The 26,401-nt window shown below is 34.9% G+C and overlaps 1 protein-coding gene across 4 annotated transcripts in view; it reads left to right on the forward strand.

The window, feature by feature from the left end:
- Mctp (multiple C2 domain and transmembrane region protein) overlaps positions 1 to 26,401 on the forward strand; it is a 642,744-nt gene that overhangs the window by 202,005 nt on the left and 414,338 nt on the right. For 2 of the 4 annotated variants that reach the window (XM_090402329.1, XM_090402330.1), the window contains exon 1: positions 13,155 to 13,411. The exons of the other annotated variants lie outside the window; for them this stretch is intronic. In XM_090402329.1, coding sequence (XP_090258455.1) covers positions 13,360 to 13,411 — 52 coding nt within the window. In that variant the 5' untranslated portion in view covers positions 13,155 to 13,359. Of the gene's footprint in view, positions 1 to 13,154; positions 13,412 to 26,401 lie in introns of those variants that run through there. 4 annotated transcript variants of the gene reach the window in all.

The raw sequence follows: 26,401 nt of genomic DNA on the forward strand, positions 1-26,401 counted from the left end.
AGTAGGGACTTCTTACCAACTTCTAACGCAGTAAACCAATCAAAGATTTTAGATATTTGGTAATCGAGTGGTGCATTTGAATTAACCTTGAAACCGTTTCACACAGAAAAGGAAATTTAAGCAAGACTTGCTTTGTGATATCTGGGTTGCTGTGCTTGTTTCCCATGGAACTTGCAATTTTTCAGTGACAGTTCAAACTTTATCGCATCAGTTTCATATAACAGCAGTGACACTCAGGAAGTGTGCTGTTAAATAGATTGTCTACTTGTAGTTCAGTTCACGAGGTTGATACTTATTGAGTTGTGGAATCCACGCACGTAGAACATTGTCATCCTTCACTGCACCATCAATCTTTAGATTATTCGACGAGAAGTTGTTCTGATTGGAAGCCTATTCCGCACTTTGATACATTTCTACATCTTACCATCAACTTTCAAGATTCCTTTGTAGCTGAAATTTTATTTCATGCAGAGCGAACGGTAGTATCTTTTTCTTTTTTGGCAAAAGTTACCAGAAAACGAGAGTAATAACTGTGCTTCTGCTCTTGCCGAACAGAAAGTTAATAAAATTTGGTACTTTGGATCTCGAAAAGTAATAGTCAATTCAATTTTGGTTTCAGTCGGACCGTTTTGTGTCGTGGTGTTTTGTGTTTGGTAATGTAAAAATAATGGTGAGCCACAAATTCTTTGAAAGTTTCTTTGTGAAAAGTTCTAATTGTTTAGAATTTTGTAAACGAAAGTTACCATAAAGTATACGATCAGAGCTAATAATCAGTGAAATAATAATAAATCACTATTTATTTGTGGTGCCATATGAAGTAATCTAAGAAAAAGAATGAAGGAAAACGATTATGAAAAATCGACAGTGGGTGAAAAATACGAATTTTTAGTTATCATTGGGATAATTGATTGCCAATTTCTTTTGAATAAGAGTTCAAATTTATTTCCTAAAGAAATTTGTATTTCTGATGGAATTATTGTAAGATATGCATTGACAAAATCACCTTGCAGTTGGAAAGAATTACCTGAAAGAGTTAAACAAAAAAAAAAACAAAAAAAAAAACAGAATTCTTGGTTAATAAAATATACCCATCAGCTGAGGTGGGAAATTGGTTCACTACCTCTGCACAAACTAAGAAATTGGATGATAGAATCAACATGCAAATATCAAATATTACTCTCAAGGAAGAGAAGAATCAAAAACATTAACGAAGTTAATAGGGAGGCCTGTTCTTGATTTAAATGAAATTGGATGCCCAAAACGTGAAAACATAACGTGTACTTTTAAATGCTTTTGGAAACATAACGAAAGATTCTGTGCTTTTAATAATTCTCAGAAGTATATGTATTGGTTTCAAAAAATAAATATGCAACCCTTAATTTTACTACAGTAATAAATTCCCAACGAACACCAAATGAAAAATTAACTTCCAGATGAGAGTCACATTATCAAAAACCACATGATGGCATTTCCACAAGCATGGAAGAACCTTTGATGTATTTTTCCATTTATTTATTTTCTGTATTGTTAGATTCAGTAAATACAATTTGTAAATAATATTTTATTCAAATAAAATGTGTAAATTTAAATGAACAAATTGGGTGTCGTTGATGTGTTATACAAATCAAGGAAGATAACGTTTTTTTTTTCCGTGTGAAATTTCATGCACAAAAAGTAACCAGAGACTTTTTTTTGATTCATTGAATTAAAAGTCTTATTTGTTCATGCAAGCCCTCAAATATTTCAAGAAACTGTGAAATCTTGGAAGCAAAAGGAATAATCGGGTATTAAATTAATAGCCAGAATTTTAGTGAAGAAGATTTCACCTGAAAAGTTACAATACTGTAAGAATTTGGCTATTTTACAGAGCCATTTGTTAATAATATTACAGTCAAATAAAAGGTAACATAGAAATTAACAAACTATATATTACAGAGCTAATATTCATTTGAAATAATAAGAACTATTTATTTGTTGTGCTGGCAAAAGAAATTTCTAAAGGAAAACGCAAGGGCGAGTTCAAAACCTTGATTGTCGCAAATATTCGTTACTTAAAATTACTAATGCTAAAGAAAAAATTAAATAAAATAAATACATTTCAGTTACAGAAATAGGTTAAGAGCACAAGGAATCGCAAGTAAAATTAATAGTCAATATTGGTTTTAAAAAATTAAATATAAGCATTAATTTACTACACCAATAATTTCCCACGGAAACGAAGAATGAATAATTTTAGGATATGTGTCATCACATTCATGTGAATGCTAATCACTTAGTCATATGGAAGTATTTGAGAAACATCCAAACTTCAGAAAATGCTACCTTTTGAAAAATACTGGAATTTACAGATGTGACTCATGTCATCTTCATGAAAGACCCCTTTGAAGAAAACCGCGCGCTGGGGGATATTGCTCATGACGATAACATAGCATCTACGGGCTGAAATCTAAAGGAAGAAGCTCAACTATTTCAGGTTACAGTAGTTACATAAATTTCGTTCTTTGTAGTTTTTGTGTTGTTGTGTGGATATAAAATTTAACTATTTTGGAATATTTTTTTTGGAATATTCGTATTTAGAAGAGCCATTCTGGAAAGCTGTAAGTAATTTGAAATTATCATTAGAATTTCTAGAATACATACAAAAAGTTTTGTAATCCACTTAACTGTCCGTTTATTTTAATTTATTTATTTAAAAATGCTGTAGAGACACCAGCATATAATTAAATTATTCAGAAAAGCTCGAAAAACACAGCGGCCACTAGACTCTACTCTAAGAATTCCCTCCCTTTAACAGGAAAGAAATACCCCTAAATGTATTGGAAAATTGGTACAATCATCTATAGAAGAAAAAAAGTATGTATGTATGTAAGATCACTTTCGAAATCGCCGTGAATTCACACACGATTTGTTTATTTATTGAATTTTAAGATCATAATTTTAGACAAATCAAAATATTCGGATGAATTATGAATCAAATATGAACTTGAATTAGAATATGAATATAGAAGAAAATACGGATGAGCTATGAAAAAAAATGTATGTTTGAGTGACACCAGCATATAATTAAATTATTCAGAAAATCACGAAACACTGCCGCTATTAGGACTCTACTCTACTCTAAGAATTCCCACCCTTTAACAGGAAAGAAATACCCCATAATGTATTGGAAATTAGTATACCCATCTATAGACAACTAAACATGACGACAATGACGGATGTGTGTGTCACCCTGGGAAAATTCCAAGATATCTTATCTCAAAAACATCGCCCACAATTCCATAGCCAAACCAGTAATATATCTCCCATTTTCCATTCAAAACAATACCGTCACTTATTTACAACTAACAAATGACGTCACGATTCCTTATCTTATCTTGATCTTGTCAGAAGTGACACCCCTACTACTTACCATAGACATTTTTGTTTCGCATAATTTTGTCAGTAAATGGTCTAATCGAAACGACTTGACAAATGTTATATATTGTCAGATCATTTCAGATTTCAATCAATTTCCATGCTAGGGAGGAATTACGATCGTTTTGCCAAGAACCTCATTAGCTAGTCAAATATAGGTTTAGTCCCAAAATGAAAATTACTGCACTGCTGCGTGACCTAATGTACATTACCTCATGGTCTCTTTTTTAGTTGTTTCCTTCACAATTATTCAGAGGTGAATTATCGACTGTCAGTATTTGTTTTCACGAGAACTACTATTTCATAAATGTGTCATTCGCGTTTTGAGTATTGTACTTTCGTAAAAATCCGCATGTGTCAGAAGTTATTATATATTGTGTTTTTGAAACTGTTCTGTTTTTGGCTTGTGTACTTTCCATGAATAATTTCGGTCTGTCTAATTATGTCAATACAGACAGTCGAATTAAAACTACTTGAGAAATATATATCGAATTCAACTGCATTCACTCAGACATTTACTAACATCTATGCCCACGGCGGAATTAACCCGCAACCTGTTGGTTGAAAAGTGGATACTAACCACTCGGTCAACCAGATCAGCATATTGTGAATGTATTAAAATAGAAAATGAATATATTAGTGGGAAAGAAATTATTTCCTGAATTTCATTTTTTTAAAACTTTGCGTTTATACAAAAGTCAACAAAATAAAGGGATACAAATTTTGCTGGCCGCAAAGAAACCTACCTCAACTAATCCTATTTGTACCTCATCGTGGGGGTGAACGGATGATGTAGGCTAAGCATACTGGAAATGTATACTTCCAGAAGTATACACTTCATACCCACGTATGAAGATTATTCATATACCTAGCCAACACAAGAGGCATTTTCTGGTCTAGTTGGCAGATCGCCAGAGAACGTTTAACCCAATTGCTCAAAGAACCCAAAGTTTAAAAGATCGGATGGCTGTCTCGGAACGGATATATCGGATAATAAAATCTCGGAACCGAAACTAAAACAGGAGAAAGTGAGAACTGACAAGTTGAATGTACTATCCCTGACAAGAAAATAATTAATTTGAAGACCTTGAGAATAATAACATTAAAATTTGTGCAGTATCAGACAACGGGGAAAAAAAGTATAAAGCAAATCGGAAACTAAAGGAGTTGGAATAATGATACATAAATAAATAAGCAGAAAAATTCAATTGTATAGAAGGAAAAAGTTATTAAATATTAGTGTATTTATATGGTTCCAGAGGAAGGGAAACCAAAACTAGAAATAGAATACTATGAAGATCTTCAAAATATAATAGACAAAATAAATAAAAAAAAATAAGATAATTTAAGATTTAAATATGACATTTGGCAACATGGCGTATTCCATGTATATGCCAAAGATTTAATGAAGAAATAATTAATGAAAATGGAATAAATCTGCTACAGTTATGTACGAATAATGAATTAAGAACAAATATATTCATCGGTCATAAACATAGAAGAATATGAGACAAAAATCGGTAATTGATTGCATTGTAACTAATAAAGAAATCATGACAAAAAAAAGTATTGATGTAAAAGTCCTGACATCAGCGGATATAAGAAGTAACCATAAGTTGGTTCTCGAGAAAATAAAAGTATCAAAGAATAGAACAAAACACAACATACAGAGAAAACAGAATAGAATTACTCCGTGAAGAAAGTATGAGATACCAGAAATTATCTTATTTTTTTATTTATTTTAAAATAAAATAAATTACTATTTTATTTTAATAGTAATTTTAAAGGTCAAATAGGAATGTTGACTTTTAATGGAAACATTAAAAGACAAAAGAGAAACAGGCCACCTTTGCAACATGAAACAGCAAAAGAAGCATTAGGAGAAAAAACAATTAAGGCAACAACTAACCAAAGACGAACACCATGGTTTAAAGAAGAAAAAGCTTAGCGAAAGAAAACTGCATAATTAGAAGAAACACGTATAAACCACAGTGAAAATTATTTAATTGTAAATATTTCATCCTAAGTATCTTAGGACATCATCAGTACAGTATTTAAACAAAATTAGGAATAACATACAGTTAAGGCGCATTACAATAGAATCTCATGAAAACGTGCATAACTTGCTAAAGTAGTACAAAAAAAAAAAACGTTAATTATTTAACACAGTTTTGTATGATAATTTCCCATACTTTAGGAATAGTAAGAACGTCGTTGCGGTTTAGGTTTGGTCTGTGTAGTAGGGCTTCAGAACTTTCTTTGTATAAACGTTCATGTTTAAATAAAGATCTATGTAAAAGTTTAGCCTTTTCCCAATGGATCCTATGGTTTGGATTTTCAATTCCGTGTTGAGAGAGGCCAGATTTCTGCGGTTTAAGAAGACGAATGTGGTCTTGATGTTCCCAGATGCGTTTCTGAACAGACCTACCTGTCTGTCCAAAGTAAGATAATTTGCATGAGCATGGAATCTCATAAACACCAGGTAACATCAAGGGTGAGAATTTGTCCTTAGGAGAAGGTAATAAGTTGTAAATTTGGTTGATAGGTTTGTAAGTAGTGGCAAAATTGTATTTCTTCATAATTTTAGAAAGACGTTCTGAGATGCCTTTAACGTAAGGTATGGGAATCCTATGCACTTCTTCCCGTTTGGTTTGATGTATGCAAAAGTGACTGATGATTTTTTGAGTTGATTTGGGATTATATCCATTTAGGATGGCTGTATTTTTGATAACTTCTAATTCCTGGTTTAAAGATTCTTCAGAGGAGCAGAATTTGTGTGCTCTGGAAACTAGTGATTTAATAATGCCGGATTTCTGAGATGGATGATGAGCAGAAGAATTGTGAATGTAGCGACCTGAGAATGTAGGTTTGCGAAAGACGGAAGTGGCGATGGAACCGTCTTCTTTTCTTTTGATGTGTAAATCCAAAAAAGAGATACCCTGTGGAGATTCTTTTTCTAACGTAAAGTTGATGCGATGATGAAGGTTAATTTTTATCTAGAAACAGTTGTAATTCAGGTTCGGGATGATTCCATACTGCAAATACGTCATGGACATATCTTAGCCAAATTTTTGGTTTGGGGTCAAAAGTGAATATTTTTTCCTCAAGGTGTTCTAGAAACAAATTTGCTAGGTTTGGTGATAGAGGAGATCCCATTGCTGTTCCTTCCTCTTGCTTGTAAATTTGACCTTTCCGGGTGAAGTAACCTGATGCAATAACAAACTTGAACAATTCAACTATATCAGACGGAAATTTTTGAGTTAGTAATTCTATTATTTCTTTATGGGGAATGTTAGTGAAGAGGGAGACAATGTCGAAGCTGATTAACAAGTCAGTTTTTGATATTTGAATGTCTTTAATTTTTGTGTGAAACTCATTAGAATTTTTGATTTGAAGAGACTGAGTGGCCTATATGTGAGGGCGGAGAAGGTTAGATAAGAATCTTGATAACTTGTACGTTGGACAGCCGATACAGTCTACGACAGGTCTAAGTGGAACATTAGTTTTGTGTAGCTTAGGTAAGCCATAAATTCTAGGAGGTCTTGCATCGTATGTCTTAAGAAAACATGTCTTTAGCACCCAGACTACTCCTGTGCATGTCAGAAGTGGAAAGATGATAAAGAAATACAGAAAATTAAAACAGAACAAAATATATCATGTCAGGATGCACAAAGGAAGTTAGCCACTGCTATACCTGTTCTGAGATCCTCTTCTGCTGAGAAGGTGGCAGCAACTAAAACAGGGTAAGCCACGAGCTAGAATATCTTTTTTAAAAAAGTGCAGACGTGATAATCTTATTCCAACCTTTGCAAAACTGAAAGAAACCATCAAATCTCCAGGCGCCCATAAAATCTATCAAAAAGCAAGTCATTCCTTACTACTCAATCAGTTATGAGTGTCTAAGCATGAACTAGCAACAAACAATTTAAATATTACAGAACTAGAAACAGATTTGTCAAATACGTTAAATCAAGAATTGCTACAATTAATTATAACTGTCTCAAAGAATTCAGGAAAAAAAAGCTTTTGATAAAAGCAATAGTGCTCTACATATTAAATACCTTAATCTATTAAATCGATCAAAAAAGATCATTAACAAATTACCAACGGAAAAATGGGTAGTCAATTTATCTAACCGTCAACTAACAAAAGATGAATTAAATGTTCTAGCAAGAGGCCATAAATTTGCGATTTCACAAAGTGTTTCCCATATTTAGACTTTATACATAATATAGAAAGAAACATCAAGCATCTCTCCAGTATTGAAGCCAACAAACTTCGTTTCGAAGTAGCTGAAGTGATCTACAATGCCAAACCTTCAGAATTAAATATCCCACCGTCGGAATTGAAAGCTATTATTTCCTTAAAACGTAACAAAAATTTAATCATTACTAGAGCTAATAAAGATAAAGGAAATACCACTAATAAAGATAAACTGATAAAGGAAATACCACTGTGGTTCTTGATACCAATTCATATGACCGAAAAATTAATTTACTTCTTCGAGATCGTAATACTTACTCCAAATTGGATTTTGATCCTACGAATCGTCAACTCAGAAAATTAAATAAGCTACTTAATGAAACTTCCTCCTTAGATGAAGAAACAATCAAAAAACTTAAGACATACCATGCAAGACCTCCTAGAATTTATGGCTTAAATTCTAGGAGGTCTTGCAACTTTTAAGTTTGCATTATTTATGAAAATAATGCAAACTTAAAAGAAAGAACTAAATGAAAGTATAAAAATATTTTGGATTGGATAAATGAAAAGATTATTTTCACAATCTATTCGCATAAAAGAATAAAGATAATATAATCAAAAATAATATTTATGGAAGAGGATAACGTAAATTTTAAATAACAGAAAAAGATATTGAACTAAAAAATAATCAGCTGGAATAGATAAGATGCAGAATGAACTATTAAAATATGGAGGGAAAAGGAGCACAAGAACTTATTTGAAATATAGTATTGAAAGGAAGAAAAATACCAAATGACTGACGAAAGAGTTCAACAATCTTTAAGAATGGAAATGAGACAAATCCAGATAACTCCAGAGGAATAAATCTCCTCTGTACAAAAATTGGAAATATAGTAATTTGGATGGATGCAATGCTATATATATATATATATATATATATATATATATATATATATATATATATATATATATTAAAGCAACTAATAGAGAAATCATTGGAATGCAATGACCCTCTTTACATATGTTTTAATGATTTAACTAAAGCATTTAATAGAAGAGATTAAGATATAATAAACACGTTAAAATGATAAAAATGCCATAAAAAAATTTTAAGAGTGATTAAGAATATATATACAAATAAGTTCTATAATAAATGCAGTACAAGAACAGACTGAAAGGAATGAGACGAGGTAATTCATTAAGTCCATCTTATTTAAATTAGTGATGAACGAAATAAAAAGTGAACAAAATGGAAAAATGTGGAATGCAAATTAAAAATTAAGAATTCCATATGCTGATAATGTAATCTTACTAGCAGAAAATGCAGATAACCTACCAAGATTACTGAAGATATTCAGTAATGTAGCAGAACAGAAAAATTTGAAGATATCAACAGAAAAAACTAAAATGAGTTGTCAAGGAACACATAAAGATGTTCAGTTACCTTCCCCTCGATTTCTAATTTACAAGTTAGTGAGATTAAAATATTCAGGAATAAAAATAAACAACTGTAGCATCTCACAAAATGAAACACAAGAACAAGCAAAAGTAGAATAGATGGATATGTCAACAGCCTCATCTGGAAGAATTAGAACATAAGCAAAGAAACAATCAGACCAGTACTAACATACAGCAAAAATACGTGCAGCAACGGCTAGTATTAGACAAATCAGTGAAACAACTGTGAAAACATTTAGGAAAATTGAAGGCGTAACAAAATTTGGTACTCGCAGAGAAAATTGTAAAATACAGCCAGTAAATGATTGAATCCAAAAACGGAATGAAGAATGGGAAAATCATATGGAAAGAATGCAGGATAACAGATGAGCAAAGAAAGTGAACTTGATACAAAGGGGAAAAAAAGTTAGGAAGACCGAGACGATGATGGCGGGATGGTCTTGAAAATGGAGACACTACAAGCAACTAAATTTAATAGTGAAGAAGCAGCAAAAAATTAGTGCCGGTTCTGCCTAAGAAGATGAGTATGAAATGTTTTCAGTTAGAAATGAAATACTCTTCCCCAGCCTAAACTAATCGAGTTTTTCATATGTAAATTGGTAGAGTTATCAATCCTGAAATATTTTTCGTCACTCGTCTAAGACAGTACGAACGCATATTAAGTATCTTTTGAAGTGGACAAGCTGGATAAACTTACACCACTGTGAAAAATCGTTGTCTACTTCGAGAAAAGACGAAGGATAAAAACGCTGTTATTTTAAAGATTCATTGCAAGTCATGATGACGCGATGTGTCCTAAAATGTAGCATTCCCTATTTCGGAGTTATACGTTTTGCAATTGGCTAGTTTGTGGACGTTTCTAATCTCTTTTATTTACATTTGAATAATGTTACAGTAAAGGAAAACATTGTTTATTAATGCTTTAGGTGAAAATATTGTTACTTGCAAAAAATTATTGTTCATTCTGCTGGAGATTACTTATACGGAAGTCGTAAAATCAAACAGTAACATACACAATGCTTGCTACTTGTTCCTCCTCCTCATGAAGAAAATAAATTTCAGACAGGTTTCATTTGGGTATGAAAATTTAATTCACGCGTGGTTAAGGGCGATTTGAAGGCAGGTACTATATCTGCGGTAAGATAACTTCAAGCTGGACGGATAGCAGCGCAGAAACCGTGTCAGTCAACTCTACGTTAGTCTCATCTATCAGAGAACTGGAGGATGATTCTGAGTAACTGCTTTTCCCTCGGTGCTTAATAAGATTTAAACTATTACACAAACATGACGTCAAATGACAAAGTGCCGCCATTATTAATTTGTTGTGAAACGATGAACGAATTTGGTTCAAATAAAATTTGTCCAAGTTGTAGTGACGAGGAGTAAGACTAGCAAACATGAAAATAAAACCATTGAGCAAGAAAACAAAGTCTGTCATCTACCCATCGTCAACTTCATTTCATGACAAGTTGAGGAAAAAAGTATCAGACTTCCACTAGCGTACCGATATTTATTGAAGTTCTTCTAATAGCGTAAGTTTTACGCCGTTTTAGTGTTTTTTAATAATTTTTGAATTCGCTCAATCCATTTGTTCACTCTGTATTATAACTAACGTGGTGTAAAATCGCATTTAAAGCTATTGCTATTAATGTTACTATAGTTTCCCATACTACAAATTGATCATTTACACTAGACATTAGCAAAAGAAACGGACGTTTCCATTATATAAAGATATAAAGCGGTTATATCTTTATATATATTTTAAAATCATGATTTTAAAATCATGAAGATAAAAACTTTAATTAAAACACAACTAGTTTCGTCGGAACGCCGACTTCTTCAGGTGTATAAATTATCACAAAAACTGGAAATAATAGCAAGATAAAACAGACTTCTCATATAAACAAGTTAGGAATAACAATCAAATTTTAACTGGCGTCCGCGTGGCAGGTCTAGCGTGAGGCGCTAGTGAGTGGCAACTATCTCGAGAACGCCAGAACTGAATCACTGCGCTGTGCGAGTCAGGTAAGCTATTATAGCTTAGATTACTGTTCATGTGTGAAGGGTCCAGTTTATGTGCTCGCAGAAGGAAAAGCATACCGCCACCGTATACAACTAATCCATCCTCTCCTGGAAGGCTCTTATAAAGATTCTTTTCATCCTAGACAGGATTGGAATCTGAAGTCTTGACGATAAAAGCGCAAATGCCTCGTTGCTCTCGCGACTGAGCGCTACATAGGCACTAAAATAAAACTAAATACCGAAAATAGTAAAGTAATGCTTATAGAAACAACACCTGAGATTACATATATCATTGTGAAGAGGATGGATAAACCTGCTAGTTTATAGGGTAAAGAAAAATTCAAAACTTATTTTGAGGACAAGCGCAACGTATACAAATTTTCATTTTCAGACGTTGCTTTATCCCACATAACGATAAAGAAAACATTTATCGTTATGTGGGAGAGCATTAACGTTTTGATTTATAGTCATCTTCAAGATAAGATTGCTCGGAATAAATTATTTTATACACGGCTATAGAATTTTATGAGTTGCTGAATTTTTAAATGCAAAGTTGGCAACTTTCCCTTACATCACGAAATAACTGCTAGTTGACCTCGCCAAATTCAGAAAATTCGTTTTATATATTTTAGTTCCTTCATATTTTAAGGAACTGGAGAAAGTTATTTTAAAATAACTTTAAAATAACATTCTCTAAACACAGTTTTGATTAATGTACAAACCATACCAAAGTTTTCAACAGCATTCGCTGGATTTGACATCCGCAATTCCATTGCGTTCATTTTAAATATATGGTAACCAGTCTCATTCATCCACAATTCGATTCTAGTCTCATCTCACCAGCGGGTACAGTAAGAACAGCCGCTATAAGCCCATTGTCATTTATAATAAATTTAGTGATAAGTTGCATCATTCTTCTAAGCAGACGTCTTGGTAATAGAAAAGGACAACAAAGACATTAAAAGATTATCCTTGCACTTCATCTTGCTTGTTCAGATTAAAATCCGAACAACCAGAAAGGATTTGGAGAAACTGTTTGTCATCGCCTTATGTGCAGCAGGAGAAAAATCTACGCCTACTGGTTGGTATTGTCATATCTGCGAAAATTTTACTGATTGTGATGACGTCACTAGAACCGATAGCTGGCGATCGTTACGTTGGACGTTGAAGTCATTCTGAAAAGAGGTAGCTCTTATTCATTCACGTCTGTTTGGGCTGTCATTACTCGGATTTTACGACACCGAGGGTTGAGAAATAAATTGCTTTATGCTTTCTGCTAGAATCGTCTGTTGGAAAATTTGTGATATGTCGCAGTGCAGAAAGACAAAGGGTTTAGCAGTTCGCTTTAAATTTAGATTAATATTTCGGTAATCGTATTTCAAAGGACTTATTCACAGTTACTGAAATCTCATTTGTTCGCGCGCACACACGCAAGGGATGTCGTTTCCGTAGTTATGTGGTGTGTGTGTGTGTGTGTGTTCATAATTAGCTACTCGCTCACAACTTCACTTTGCCAGCAGTCTCGAGAAAGTGACGCACCATCCGGCTGTCTGTAATGAACGGATTTTCTCGGAGGATACGTCCTCGCTGACGCGTGATTACTTTTGTTCTGGAGTGTGCACCGAAGGAAGGACATTTTCCAGCAGAAAATTATCCCGTAGGCTTAGGTCGTCATTGCATACTATTACATGTTCAATTTAGTGCGTCGTTTGATTTTAAAATTTTACCTATTTAAATAAATCCTAATTCTCTAACAATTTATTGGTCTTCACGCAAGGTAAGACAAGTCACAAAACGTAAAATTTCCTTTATGAAACTGAATGATGTAGATGGCGCTAGTATCAATCGTAGTAAGAAAGGATGAGGTATTTATAAAGTGACCCAGTGCGATTTTGGATATACTTCCTGTGCTGTTTGTTACTACGTGTATGCGGAAATTAGTGTGTGCTAGTGAGGGAAAACAAATCATGCCGTCGTGGCAGCTGAATGATGCAAGATTCCTTCCTACCTTCACGAAGAGAATGACAGTGTCCTCATTTCCAGATGCCGTCTTGCATTTCGCCGTCACTAGTGTATGCTCATAAATATTCGAAAGTCGAAACAGCTGCATCGTAGTCTCGAAGGAGCTAACGTTTTGTAGCAGTTTATTCTTAGATTAGTGGAACAAGTGCCGTGCCTCGTTAAACTTGCGTTGGGATACCTTGACTATGTAGTTTCTTTGCTTGTGTCATCGTTTGGTCTTTCTTCGTGTATAAAAGTGGGATGAAACAGCTAGTACGTCTTAAAGTGGTGGCTCCTGCATTGTTTTGTAACGGTAAGGATTTTTAACATATTTTAAACGCAAAATGTGAACCCTACTTTCAAAAAAAAAGTGTGCATGCTTTTCGGGTAATTTATTGTACAAGCGAAATGAAATACATCATAGATATTTGTTATTTTTAGAGATACTTTTAAAATGGTGCTACTGTATACGTAATACTGAATACAATTTGGTGGCGTCCCGTTTTTAAATGTATGTTTTAATTTTGGTTAAGCAGGTAGACAGTTCTATTGGATTTTTTGATGCATTGTTCAGCTCAATATCCATAACAAGCGGTTATCAAGGGTGCAAAACATTTTAAAAATAACCCATGAATACTGTTTAGGATTTCTTCCTTCCTTTCTTACTGAGTTGCTGCCGAATATCACCGAAGTTACTTGGCACGTGGTTCTCATAGCCTTGTCGCTTCCGTTCCCCCATCCTGTAACATAGTATCCATTTTTGGACGAAACATACTCGTACGTCATACGGAAAATGACGAACTTAGTTGAAAATGTTTTTATCAAGATGCTGGTTATACATTTGCGACCATCTCTGTAATTCATACTTCAGATCATTTTGACAACGAACAGAATTGATAACTTAGTAATAGAAAATCATTCTCTTAACTGACACGGATGGTTCTTTCATCTGTGAAATGGTAACTACTTCGTCATACAAGAAGCATCTGTGCCTGCATAGGGAAAATGTCATTACGAAATAGGAAAGAAAAAAAAGTGCTCCTGCACGTATGGATTTTTTTTTTTTTTTCACTCTTTCTATAAGATGATGATCATGGCAAGAAATGTTTCGCTAGCAGATTTTTGCCAGCATAGTCAATTTTGTTTCTCCTGTTTTACTGATCGAGAAACAGTTTTGTTGTTGGCGTTTTCTTTTCTGTTATCTAGATGCTGCTATTACGTGAGTGGCTTGAAATGTTTTAAAACCAGCACTTACAACTTGAACTCCATTTACGGTCTTAGAAGTTTTCCACTTTTACTTTCGTTTAACATGGTCAAACAATAGAACAGCAGTTATTTCCACTTCAAGTTAAGCGGCGTCAGAAATTTTTGAAACCGGGTATAAAAATAACTGCAGTAGTTGAGATCCATTGCAGCTGTCTCCTTTACTTGTTATTCACCGTTGCCTTCTAGAACAGTATTTCTCAAACTTTTCTAGACGCGGCTTACTTGGACATAGTATGCAACTCAGCGGCGAACTAGTACCCTATATCCCCATCTTTTTACCGATAGGTCATATTTTACCCTTAGAGGTGAGCCTTGCCATCCCTAAGGACAAAATTGTAGAATATGCCATACGCAACCTTAAAATTTTTCAATGGAATATTAGAATAAAAATGGGATATACGAGGGGGGGGCTGAAAATTCTGATAAACATCCAGAACAAAAATGATATCAAAGCAACTGATATAATTGAAAAAAAGAACTCCCGTATTTAATCAAATTGTAATTTTTTTTTATTTTATATAAGAAGACATTACAAATTCCTTCATGGCCAATTTTTCATTATCACAACTTTTCAGCACACCCCGTCGTATTATGAATTAAAACAAAAAGTGAGACCTTTTTATAAAGTACTTGTTTATTCAAGTAAAAGCATTATAGCAATTAAGTTTGCATAAAGAAGTACAAAATATATTAATTCACAGAATGGCACTAATTTCTTTCAGACATTATACATGTCAGGTTCCGAGCTAGAGATATATAGCATGTGGCAAACAAATTATTATGCATACTATATTGAAATTAAACGAATGATGTGAATTTTAATTATCTTCAATCTCGATCATCAATATATTATATTCTAAACTATATCTGAAAAATTACAAATAAGATTTTTTTTTTTAATTGACTAATAAAAATTCTTCGGCGGCTCCAGGAAAATTACACGGTTCACACTAAGAAAGGCTTTCCTTGAAAACCGAAATTTGTCTTTCATTGTACTGTTCACATGCCACTTCAAGCTAAGTTCATTTCTTTTTTTTATATGCTGATAGCTAGTTTTTCAGTTGACCATAGCATCTAGAAAACTCTATCTCGGATGAACCTTTCTCCCTTATCCTTCTGAGTTGAAGTTCCTGGTAGAGAGATTAGGGGGGGGGGGGGTCTTAGACTTACTACATGTGCTGATTACTGGAAGATTACAAGGTGGGTTTACTCTAGATCGTTTTATATTTTAACATGCTCCCCTGCATAGAATTATGGACCTGGACTCGAATCCCTACTTTGAAGAGAAATTTCATAGCACTTTTTCACAGATAAGATTAGAGGTGGTAGTTCGTACTCTTGCGAACTACTTGAACACATTTGACAGACCATTGCTGTAAATAAACATTGCACAATTTTCTGTAAGCTTCATAACCAAGTCGATAGGAATAATATGAATAACTGTTTAGGAAACTAAAGCTGATGTAGTTAACTATGCGAACCTTTTTTTAGTCAGTTCACTTCGTTTATTTATATATATGCTTTCTAGTTTTTGTTATACACATTATCTTGAAGATAATGTGATTTTTAGATTAATTACAAGATTTCTGTGGCATAAATGCTACCTACCGAGCGAAATTAAAAATTTTTTGATTGGCGTCTTCTTATTCTGATGCAAAGGTTATTGATGAAAGAGAGAAAACTGGTGTTATACTCGTCTGTTATTCTAACAGATTAAGGTTAGAATAACAGATTAAGGTTAGGAACTGCTGAAATTCGTTTTTGAAGCATTTTTCTGGTATATACCTACGTCCTAGATTTTAAGTCTGTAGTTCCCGAAGATTAGCCATTTTTTTTTTCCTTCAGAGAAAGACGATCACGTTCTTTATGCTAAATACCACTTTCTCCTTAACGAAGGATTTGGTGGTACTCAGCAGTAGATCTTCACAAACTGGTTATGAGTATCAACTGAATTAAATTAGGGCATTCGGTTTTTTTATACGTCGACAAAAATATCAATGTTCACTCTTAGATATTACTACAATTTAAAGCATAAAGCACTTAATTTCAAAAGATGCTAAATAAAATTCCATGATTTGTCATAGCTGCTTGGAGATATTCCCCTCAGAGGATAAGAGAATTACCACTTTACACACACACACACGCAATTTTTTGAAGATCGCGAGGTTGTAATCCTTGGAGAAATACATCATGGAGAAGGTTTTCAAAGAACCGATAGATTGAATAGTAATTAAACTGTAAATGGCCGTTAGGTTTCTTTTTCTCATGTTATTTTAGGCTTACCTGAGATGGGTTTGATGGATGGTAATTCAACAGCTCATGGAAGTATCTGCAGAAACAAATCATCTGAGACAGTAGTTGGAATGAGTCTTTGAAAGTGATTAGTAAGCTAAAACATCCTGTTTTGGATGGCATTTTTGGTGCACCTTCCCATATGCCCTCTCCACTTTTGGTGCACCTTCCCATATGCCCAACGCTGGTCTAAGGTTGCCCACATTCGGGATTTATATAAATAGCTGAATCGGCGAGTAGTAATAGCATAACGAAGAATTATACTAATTTTTTGGAAGCCACGGAAGTTGTGTTTATGCCAAGAAAGACTAGAGGTAAGTGTTGTTCAAAAAAGATGCATTAAAATAAAATTCCATGATTTGTCATAGCCGCAAAATTTTGTCACGGCAAAATGACTTCCTTAGATGTCAACGGTTCGCTTCAACATCGCAATTACCCTCTGAGTTGTATTTACAACCTTTGCCATGTGACCTTTGAACTTCGAATTCCTATCCACCAATACGCCAAAGATCCCTTGCCTCCTCAGTTTCTTGTAGCATAATCCCGCTAATATAATATGCCGCTGGAAATATCATCACTCCAAAGTGCATAACTTTACACTTACTAACATTAAACTAACACCCATTCTTTAAATAAAAATACGATTATTTTATGTTTGCAAGAAAAAGTCCATAAGAGTGTTTCGGAAGGATTAAAGGTGACTAAGTTGCTTTCATCCCATTGAATGTATGGCGATCAGTGTTTTGAGGTACTAGTTGAATCTCAACGCTTGGGATGTTTCAGCACTGCAAGTTTTACCGCAAATCAGCAGCAAAAGCAGATGGTGAAAAAAAAAACATTTAATATATATGGGGAAGTGAATGAATGATTAAAGAACTCTGGCGATCGATATGTGAATTTTTATTGTCACGCCACTTGTTTTTTCGAACTCCGCTATTTCATGCATTTTCTTAAATTATCATCTGGGATATAGGCGATGTATTTCTATATTCCGTTGAAGCGCGGAGCAGTTTCATGCTCATTAACTGATGTTGGTGGTAACGCTGTCAATTTGAGTAACTTAATACTTTCGCTGCTAGTGGAACATCTCACTTATTGCACTTTGCGCTACGACAGGATCGGATTGAAGTGTCGAAATATATCATTTGCGGCGGCATAGAATAGTGACAATGGTAGGGATATTACAGGAAAGCGATTTCGATTACTAACCAATGTTGAATGCTATAACTTTCCATCTTCAAGGCCCCCATTTCCTAATTGGGTTGTGGGGAAAGCAGCAGCAAGACGGACTTCCAATGGTCACGATCCTCCACCACCAAGCTCAGGTGTTCTGGTGGGGACCGCCTAGACGTGTCCACCCAAGGTTTTGGATATCATCTATCCAGCGAGTCGACCTTCCACGTGGCTTCCCACCCTCTGGCTTGGTAAAGAGGGCCTGCTGGGGGAGCCTCTCTTGTGGCATTCTGACCAGGTGTGCCGTACCATCGTAACTGTGATCTCTCAACACGGAGAAGCGGTGGTTGAGTATTGAGGGTTTCCCGTGCAGAGCTTCTGAGTCTTGTTAGCCCCGCAACCCCTCGAAGGAACCTCATTTCAGCCGCTTGGATTCGTGTCCGTATTCTTTCGGTAATTACCCAGCTCTCATGACACCATAGGTGAGGATGGGGACATAAATTGTATTGAAGACAGCCAGCTTTGCCTTCTGGCTTAACTCCCGCTTTAATACTACCGAACGGCCAAGCTCCCGCAATATTGCGCTTGCTGAGCCGATTAGAGTATCTAGCTCTACGTCCCACTTTTCATCACTCGTGAATATGGCTCCAAGGTATTTAAACTTCACCACCTGCCTCAGCGGGACTACACTCACATGTAGAGTGCACTGGGATGGTTGTCTTGAGACCACAAATGTTTCCGTTTTGGCCACACTGATCTTCATCTCGGCTTCTGCACAAACAGCTACAAACCTATTAAGGCTCCGCTGGAGGTCATCTGTGGAAGAGCTAAGCAGAACTGGGTCATCTGCAAAAAGCAGACGTCCAATGCTACATCTTCCAATTCTGACACACTCACTGTTTCGGCTGTGCCTGTCAATTCAGTCCATAAATATTATGAAAAGGAAGGATGACAGAACACACCCTTTGTGGAGACCAACGGAGACTGTGAAAGGTTCAGACATTGTGCTGTTTACTCTGACACAAAACTCGCATTCATAAAGGGACTTGATGGCTGCTTACAGTTGGCCATCCACTCCATACTCCTGTACTATTTGCCAAAGCTTATCCCGAGGAACCCGGTCATATTTGGATAAGCTTCAATATCGGGTATGTAAAGATTGGTTTATGAGGGTGATCTGAAAAGTTCGGCCTCTACCATAGATGGCAACACTATCGGCAGGATTTTTTTTTAAATTGCAAGTCATTCTATCAAGTAGTTTGTTTTATACAGCTGTCTGAAGCAAAAGTGTTGTCTGTATCTCTTGAAATTGAGTATCGTGCGGTTAGAAAATTCTTTGTAAAAGAAGGTTTAACCCCAAAAGAAATTCATTCGAAGTTCATATAATTCGTTTTCGACAGTTAAGAAATGGGTTGCCGAGTGTAAACGTGGCCGTACCAGCCTCGAAGATGATCCACGCGAAGGACATCCAAGAAGTGTAACACCACCACCAGAAATCATTAATCGAGTGCATGATATCCTATTGGATGACCGGCAAGTCAAAGTGCGTAAAATTGCTGAGAATATAGGCATTTCAAAAGAACGTGTAGGATATATTTTGAATGAATTGCAAATGAAAACGCTTTGCTCAAGATGGGTGCTACGCTTGCTCACAGCAGATCAAAAACGCACTCGCATGAAAAATCTCTGAAGAGTGCGTGGAGTGTTTTAACAAGAATAAAACTGATTTTGTGCGTCGATTTATTACTATGGATGAGACTTGGATTCACCATTACACACCAGAATACAAACAGCAGTCAAAACAGTGGACAGAAGCCAGTTGTTCAGCGCCAAAGAAAACAAAGTCGGTTCCATCAGCAGGAAAAGTCATGGCATCGGTGTTTTGGGATGCTAAAGGCATTTTGTTTATTATTATCTTGAAAAGGGTAAAACAATCACCGGGGAATATTATTCCGATCTTTTAAGCAGACTAGACGAAAAAGAATCGTGAGAAAAAACCCGGTTTGCAGAAGAAGAAAAATCATCTTTCATCATGGCAATGCACCTGCCCACAAAGGTGTTTGGGAAATAGGAAAATAGTGATTGCACAATGAATTGTTGGAACATCCACCCTATTCCCCAGATTTTGTCCCCTCTGACTTCAATCTCTTCCCAAAACTAAAACTCTGCCTCGCTGGGCAGAGTTTTAGTTTTGTTCAGTTTTTTAGTTCAGCGTTTTTCTTCGAATCAAGACGTGATTGCAGGTGTAGAGGTGTATTTTGCAGATCTTACTGAGAACCTCTACGGGGGTCGGGATAAGGCGCTGGAGCATCGCCAGAATAAATGTATTAGCCTTAAGGGATATTATGTTCAAAAAAATAATTTTTAAGTTATTAATTAGTTTTTTCATTGTTAAGCCGAGAACATTTCAGACCATCCTCGTATATGATAAGTAGTGATAGTATCTCTAGTCGGCAACTACGTAATTAAAACGACTTGAATGTTTCGGGATTTATAATCTAGTTCTTGAGTAATGCTGCCAGGATGTAAACTAGATGCTTTGTCATCTTCTACCAACAACAAAATATTGTAATTAATCTTAAACGTTATTATTTTGTGAGAGCTATAAAATGAAGAGTAGCATGATTTTGAAGTGCATTTGTAATTCTTGGCCACCTATACGGCACGTGAGTTGTTTTTTTGCTCAGTCTCAAGTCCTCAGTAAACAGTGACGTCGGGCTACTCTTATTAAGAATCCCATATTAATAATGTCCTATGCAGTAAACTTTCAGTTAAATTTCTGTAATATTTCTATTGCTAACAGTGAGTCCATTGACTGAGTGGTTAGAATATCTGCTCTCCAACCAACAGGTCGCGGATTCGCATGGATGTTTGTGATTGATTTTAGATGGGAGATGAATTTCATCGCCCGGTGTGAGAACACAGCCTTGCTTATTGGAGGCTTGAATTCATTGTTTGGTTTCTAAAGCAGAGTTCTCGGATTCTGGAAAGAAAAATACAAAATTATAAACTTTAGCAAAAATAATATAAAAAAAAATCCATAGACACAATAATGCTGAAACTCCCCTAAATATATCGAAGGAAAAAAGTAACATATTACACATCTCAAAATTTCTAACTTCGGCTTCATTTTGTAACAAAAACAATTCAAGTTATAAACAATACAAAAAAATTATAAAAATATGTTCTTATTAACGATAACAACGATTTCGACGATGAAATAAACCAACATTAACATAACTGGAAGACAGGCTCCTTTACTTCCCATAGCAATCTGGTGTCACATTAATGTGTGAACAGATATTTTGTTTACAGGTGGCGTTAAATGAAATTAATATATTGCGAATGCTGTCATGTGGAGCATACTGCAAAAAGTTAAAATTTCCAGTTATTAGGTTTTCGTAAACTTCCGTAGTATTCGGCATTGTATATCATCTTCATTTTGGACGTTTTTGGAATCATGAAGTGGTTTTTCCTTATCTTAGTTTTGATCAAATGTTTTTAAAATCATGTTCGTACATTGTATAACATCCTACTAACAAATGCGGCTTTACTTGTTCCCAGTAGATAAGATATAGGTTAATCGATTAAGTCGTTTTTAGTGTATAGTTAGACTTTGTTCCCCCTTTTGTTTACTCACTCACTGAAGGGCTAATGTTTATTCTTTGAAGTATGCGTTCTAAAAGCAATGCGATATTGAATATGAACGAGAAGCAACAGATAAGTTTAAATGGTAGGCGGCCTCTGGATTAAAAGCATTCTAGAATACTCAACTTGATAACCCAGGCAATCACTCAAAAAGTGTGCCATTTTAGAAGAGAAATAACTGAAGGTACCTCATGTTTAGTAGTGTCGTACTGAAGTTAAATTTTAGGAGGAGGGTAAACTTGCTCTCGGTAATATTGTCTATTATAAATTTCAAAAATTACTAGGTATTCTATACACGCAAACTGAGTTTCCTTTTCTATGTAAATAGCATTCTACTTCATATGCGCAATCTTTAAAACCTTATTCTTACGAGCTTTAAAGAGCAGCTGTTTTATATGCTCAGCGGAAGACCTCATAATACATGAGGGCGATTTGTCACCAATTTCTGCACTTGACTCAGAAGCCAGATATCGTGTAGAATATAGAAAATGGTTAAGCTTTAAGCATCTTCAGAATTAAAGAGTTGATCTCCATATCAAATAGCGTTTTGCTGTTAAGAATTCCTTACGCTCGGATTACTACGCTACACTACACTGCGGTCGTTTTCCGCTACTATGGTTTACTCGTTTCTAGTCGAGTAACACGCATCGGCGACTTTGCTGTCAGACCAACGTTTCACTGTAATTACGATAATTTTTATCACCTGAACACTCATATGGAAACAGTGTCATCGCAGATTGTATTTTTCGCGCTATTCACTTAAGAGGGGATGGATAGTACTTTCCCTTGGACAGTTGGATCTTAGCTTGATGTAGCGGTTCTCCCATCTCAAATCATTTTCATTGTGCTTCTTTTCATTAACTAAAGCTTTATGAAGAATTAATGTTAGATAATATAGTTACTTTTAGGACATTAACACATCCAAGTAACGAAGATTAATGCATAAAATGAATACGTCGCAATATCATGACTCGGCAGAGACTCCGCATCTTAGTCCGTCTCCACGATATCCTTTAGTTCGAAACCGTTGCGATCGAATCCCGTAAAGGACGCAAAGAACCTTTTTCAGGGCTTTTCATTTTTGAAAGTAAGTTAGTCGGTCTTATACTGCGGTGGAGGGATTTCCCCCCCCCCCCACACACACAAAACAGGCAAGCCGATCAGAAGAACACTCGCAATAGACCTAAGTACGGGAGTAAGGATCAACTGTTCTGTTCCGTCTGATCTGGTGTCGAAAGCCTGCATCATACGTGTGGGTCCAAGCTTGAACAGAACTATAACTCGAAGTGCAAATCATTTGTTATTACTATTTGGGCTTGCTTTTTTTTAGCAATTTCTCAATTCGCTGTAATCCAAATTTAAAACTGACGTGGAGCTAATGCTCATTAGTAGAACAATCGTTGATACAACTACGTTTAAAATAGCAAATGAAACATGCTTAATTAGTAGCTAAAATTTTATCTGCATGAATAATATTTATGAAACAGCGGTTTGCATTAATTTTATTTAAATTTAAACTACGTTGGAAAGAATGTTTGCGACTTAACAGGAATTAATTTAGAATTTAAATTCGTTTTCTAGTTTGTACGATATCTGGCAAACGGAAAATTACGTAACTATTGATTGAAGAGATGTTGCAAGTAATGTATATTGCACTGTGGTCGTGCCGTAAATTGTATGATTGAATGTTAACAACATACCTAAAGCGCGACCCACAGTTTGGAAAAAACTTGGCAAGCACTGTTTGAATTTTAGTCCAAATCCTTCACAGAAAGGGATATTTAAAAATATTTTTGACCTTTCTCCCCACCTTCAACATTAAATCTGAGAATATTATGAACAACTGACATTTTTTGTGTACTTCAGATCACCGTTTTAAAAATACGCGTTAAGATTGGTTTCTTTTTGTAAACACCTGTTTTTTACATCCAGTTAGTCTCTGTTATCATTCTATATATTTTCATTAACCTTGAAGTGTTGTAAAAATCCATTAGTATAATTTTTCTGTAAGAATTCTGTTTTTTTAGTACCGAGAGTAAGGGTCAGATAAACCTGAAATCCTGCTCTAAATCAAACATTGAACTTTTTCAAGCCACTTTAGGTCTCCAGTAAGTGGGATAGTGCCTCACTGGGAGATAATTAACTCCCACCTATACGTTTTCAAAAACATCGTACCACAGTGGGATTCCAATATGCAGCCTGTTGGCTGGAAAGTGAATACGCCAACCTCACGGTCAAGTTTCTGAAGAGAATCTATTTTCATTAAAAACTCAATTCAGCTAATTCTTTATAATACATTCAACAATATTTTGAAAATGAACACTTTGTAAGTTCAACTTGCAAGTAAATATAAGATGAACGTTTGCAGCGGAACCGCCTTCGCGCAAACTTATTTTTATGGTGTATTAACACATAATATAGTAGAACTGTGGATATTTTTTTATTGAACGTAAAAAAAAAAAAAAAAACTACTGGTCTTCATTAACGTTATGACCCTGAATTGTAACCAAAGTTACTTTTAAGAATGTGAAATCAGCTTATAATCAGAAGATTCATCGTCTGTTGTATGTGTGTGTTAGGGTTACCAAGTAATTTTATAAGCTTGGTTATTTAACTCCTAATCCCAAGTATGCAAACAATTAAGTTTGCGCCTGAAACATAGTTCAAGTCTAAAGATGGTACAACATCAGGGCAACTCATTGTAAAGGTGGATAAAGCTGTGATCACTATTCTTAGTATTTTCCCATAATGTAAAGCACATCTCACTAAAAGATGTATACTGCAATACATTATGGGTGGGGTCACTACCCAGACCGGTTTCAACGTTTTTTGAGGTCTCCTCAGTGAGTAGCTAGACCCTAAACACCAAGGTTTAGTAATACAAAGCCTTATCAAGTTAAAAAATTCATTACATCTATATTTTCTCCAGAGATTCTTATTAAAAATTAAAACACCTTGTAGCAACTTCTATAGGTAAAGTTGATAAGGCTCTGTATTACTAAAACCTTGGTATTTAGGGTCTAGCTACTCACTGAGGACACCTCAAAAAAGGTTGAAACCGGTCTGGGTAGTGACCCCACCCATAATGTATTGCAGTATACATCTTTTAGTGAAATGTGCTTTACATTATGGGAAAATACTAAGAATAGTGATCAGACAGAGCTTTATCCACCTTTACAATGAGTTGCCCTGGTGTCGTACCGTCTTTAGACTTGAACTATGTTTCAGGCGCGAATTTAATTTGTTTGCATACTTGGGATTAGGAGTTAAATAACCAAGCTTATAAAATTACTTGGTAACCCTAATATACAGTATCCCCAAGTTAAAAAATTCATTATATATATATTTTTTATTTTATTTATTTATTTATTTATTTTATTTTTTATTTTTTTTTTTTGAAAAGAGAATAAGCCCGAAAATCGGAAAACTTCGTTTTTCTTGCTTAGTTTTTGAATAGTCATTAAATCAGTGAAAAAATACTGAAACAGCCTAAATGTCAACATAAAAACTCGCATTCGCTATTTGGCCTGTTTCCATTTCATGGCAACTCCTGATTAGAAAACTAAATTTAAAAATTCATTATCGAAATGCATTGTTCAGAATTGATTTCCTTTAAGTGAATTATGGCTATTTGAAATAAGTTTTTTTGTGCAAAACCGTGAGTTGTCTTAATTGACCATATGTTGATTATTCACGGAAACCAGTTGTCCTTGAAGAGTCTGTAAGTTATAGTGCCGGACTAGCAGCATCACTGATTTAAAGCAAATGAGTACATCACGCCATGCGCATTGTGTATTCATACGTGTGCTCACTTAAAGCATTACTCATGTTCTTCCTAGCAGTAGAGCGTGGAATCGTGATACTTACACCGGTTTTAAGTCTTTTATGCTAAGATAATACTATATATCTTTATAGGGAGAAAGTGGAAATCACGAAAATCGTTTTTTGTATAGCAATTGTTGGTAGACTAAAAATAGTTTTTTTCCCATTCTTTCTGAGTCTTAATATACATGTGGAGACAATGAATTAATTTTATCTAACAGCTTGTGAAAATATACAGTAGAAACATACGATTGGTGGAGAAATGTGAATGTATAAAATCATGTATTCTTGTTAGGATAGCCACAAAAAACAAAACAAAAAACTTGATTACGTTTATTGAATAAACGTAGTAATCGCGTACATGGTTTGCGCATCAACTTGTTAACCTTTTATCTATTACGCTGTAACATTTGACAGTTCTTTATAAATGAATATATCTATGTGCTGACGAGGAAATGACCTCCTCCACACATGAAGTAGCTTCTGTAATGATAGGCTATTCGGGAACAAATGCTTTTTTGATCACAGTTGGAAGTGGCCGCTAAGTGAAATTCTTATCATGCCACCTTGATCTCACTCACGTTTTTAATGGGAATATGATTAGAATATCACTTTAACAGAATTGGGCGGCCTTTCGATCCTTTTAAGTCAAATTTCAAAGATCGTTTCCTACTGAAGTCCGTTACTGTTTGGCTTCATTTTTCTGGTAGACTACAATCACTTTTCAGAAATAAATGACTTTGAATGGTTTGGCTTCCTTCTTATTCTTGGTACACAAAGAAAAAAAAATCTTAATCTATGGTCTTGAATATCTTAAAGCGAGCCTTTTATTATTTTAGTAATGTTGAATTATAATATCTAATTGATTTTCGATTACTTAGAAATATGTAGAAATCTTGAACTACCGCTCGAGTACGTTGTTTCATTCTGTTGCGGTAGAGTTACTTTTGCCAATTCTAAGTATTGAATGTTGGAAAGCAGCCAAAAGATAACTGGCCGATACTTTTCTAGTTTTGAAGTTTTACAAAGGAAATAACCGACTTCTGCTTTTTGAAACGTCATATTACTCGCCGCTGTTTTTCTTTCGAGTAGCTGTAGTACG

The sequence above is a fragment of the Typopeltis vanoorti genome, chromosome 13 (assembly GCF_054136105.1).
Source record: "Typopeltis vanoorti isolate ZY-2024b chromosome 13, IOZ_Tvanoo_1.0, whole genome shotgun sequence".
Taxonomy (NCBI): domain Eukaryota; kingdom Metazoa; phylum Arthropoda; class Arachnida; order Uropygi; family Thelyphonidae; genus Typopeltis; species Typopeltis vanoorti.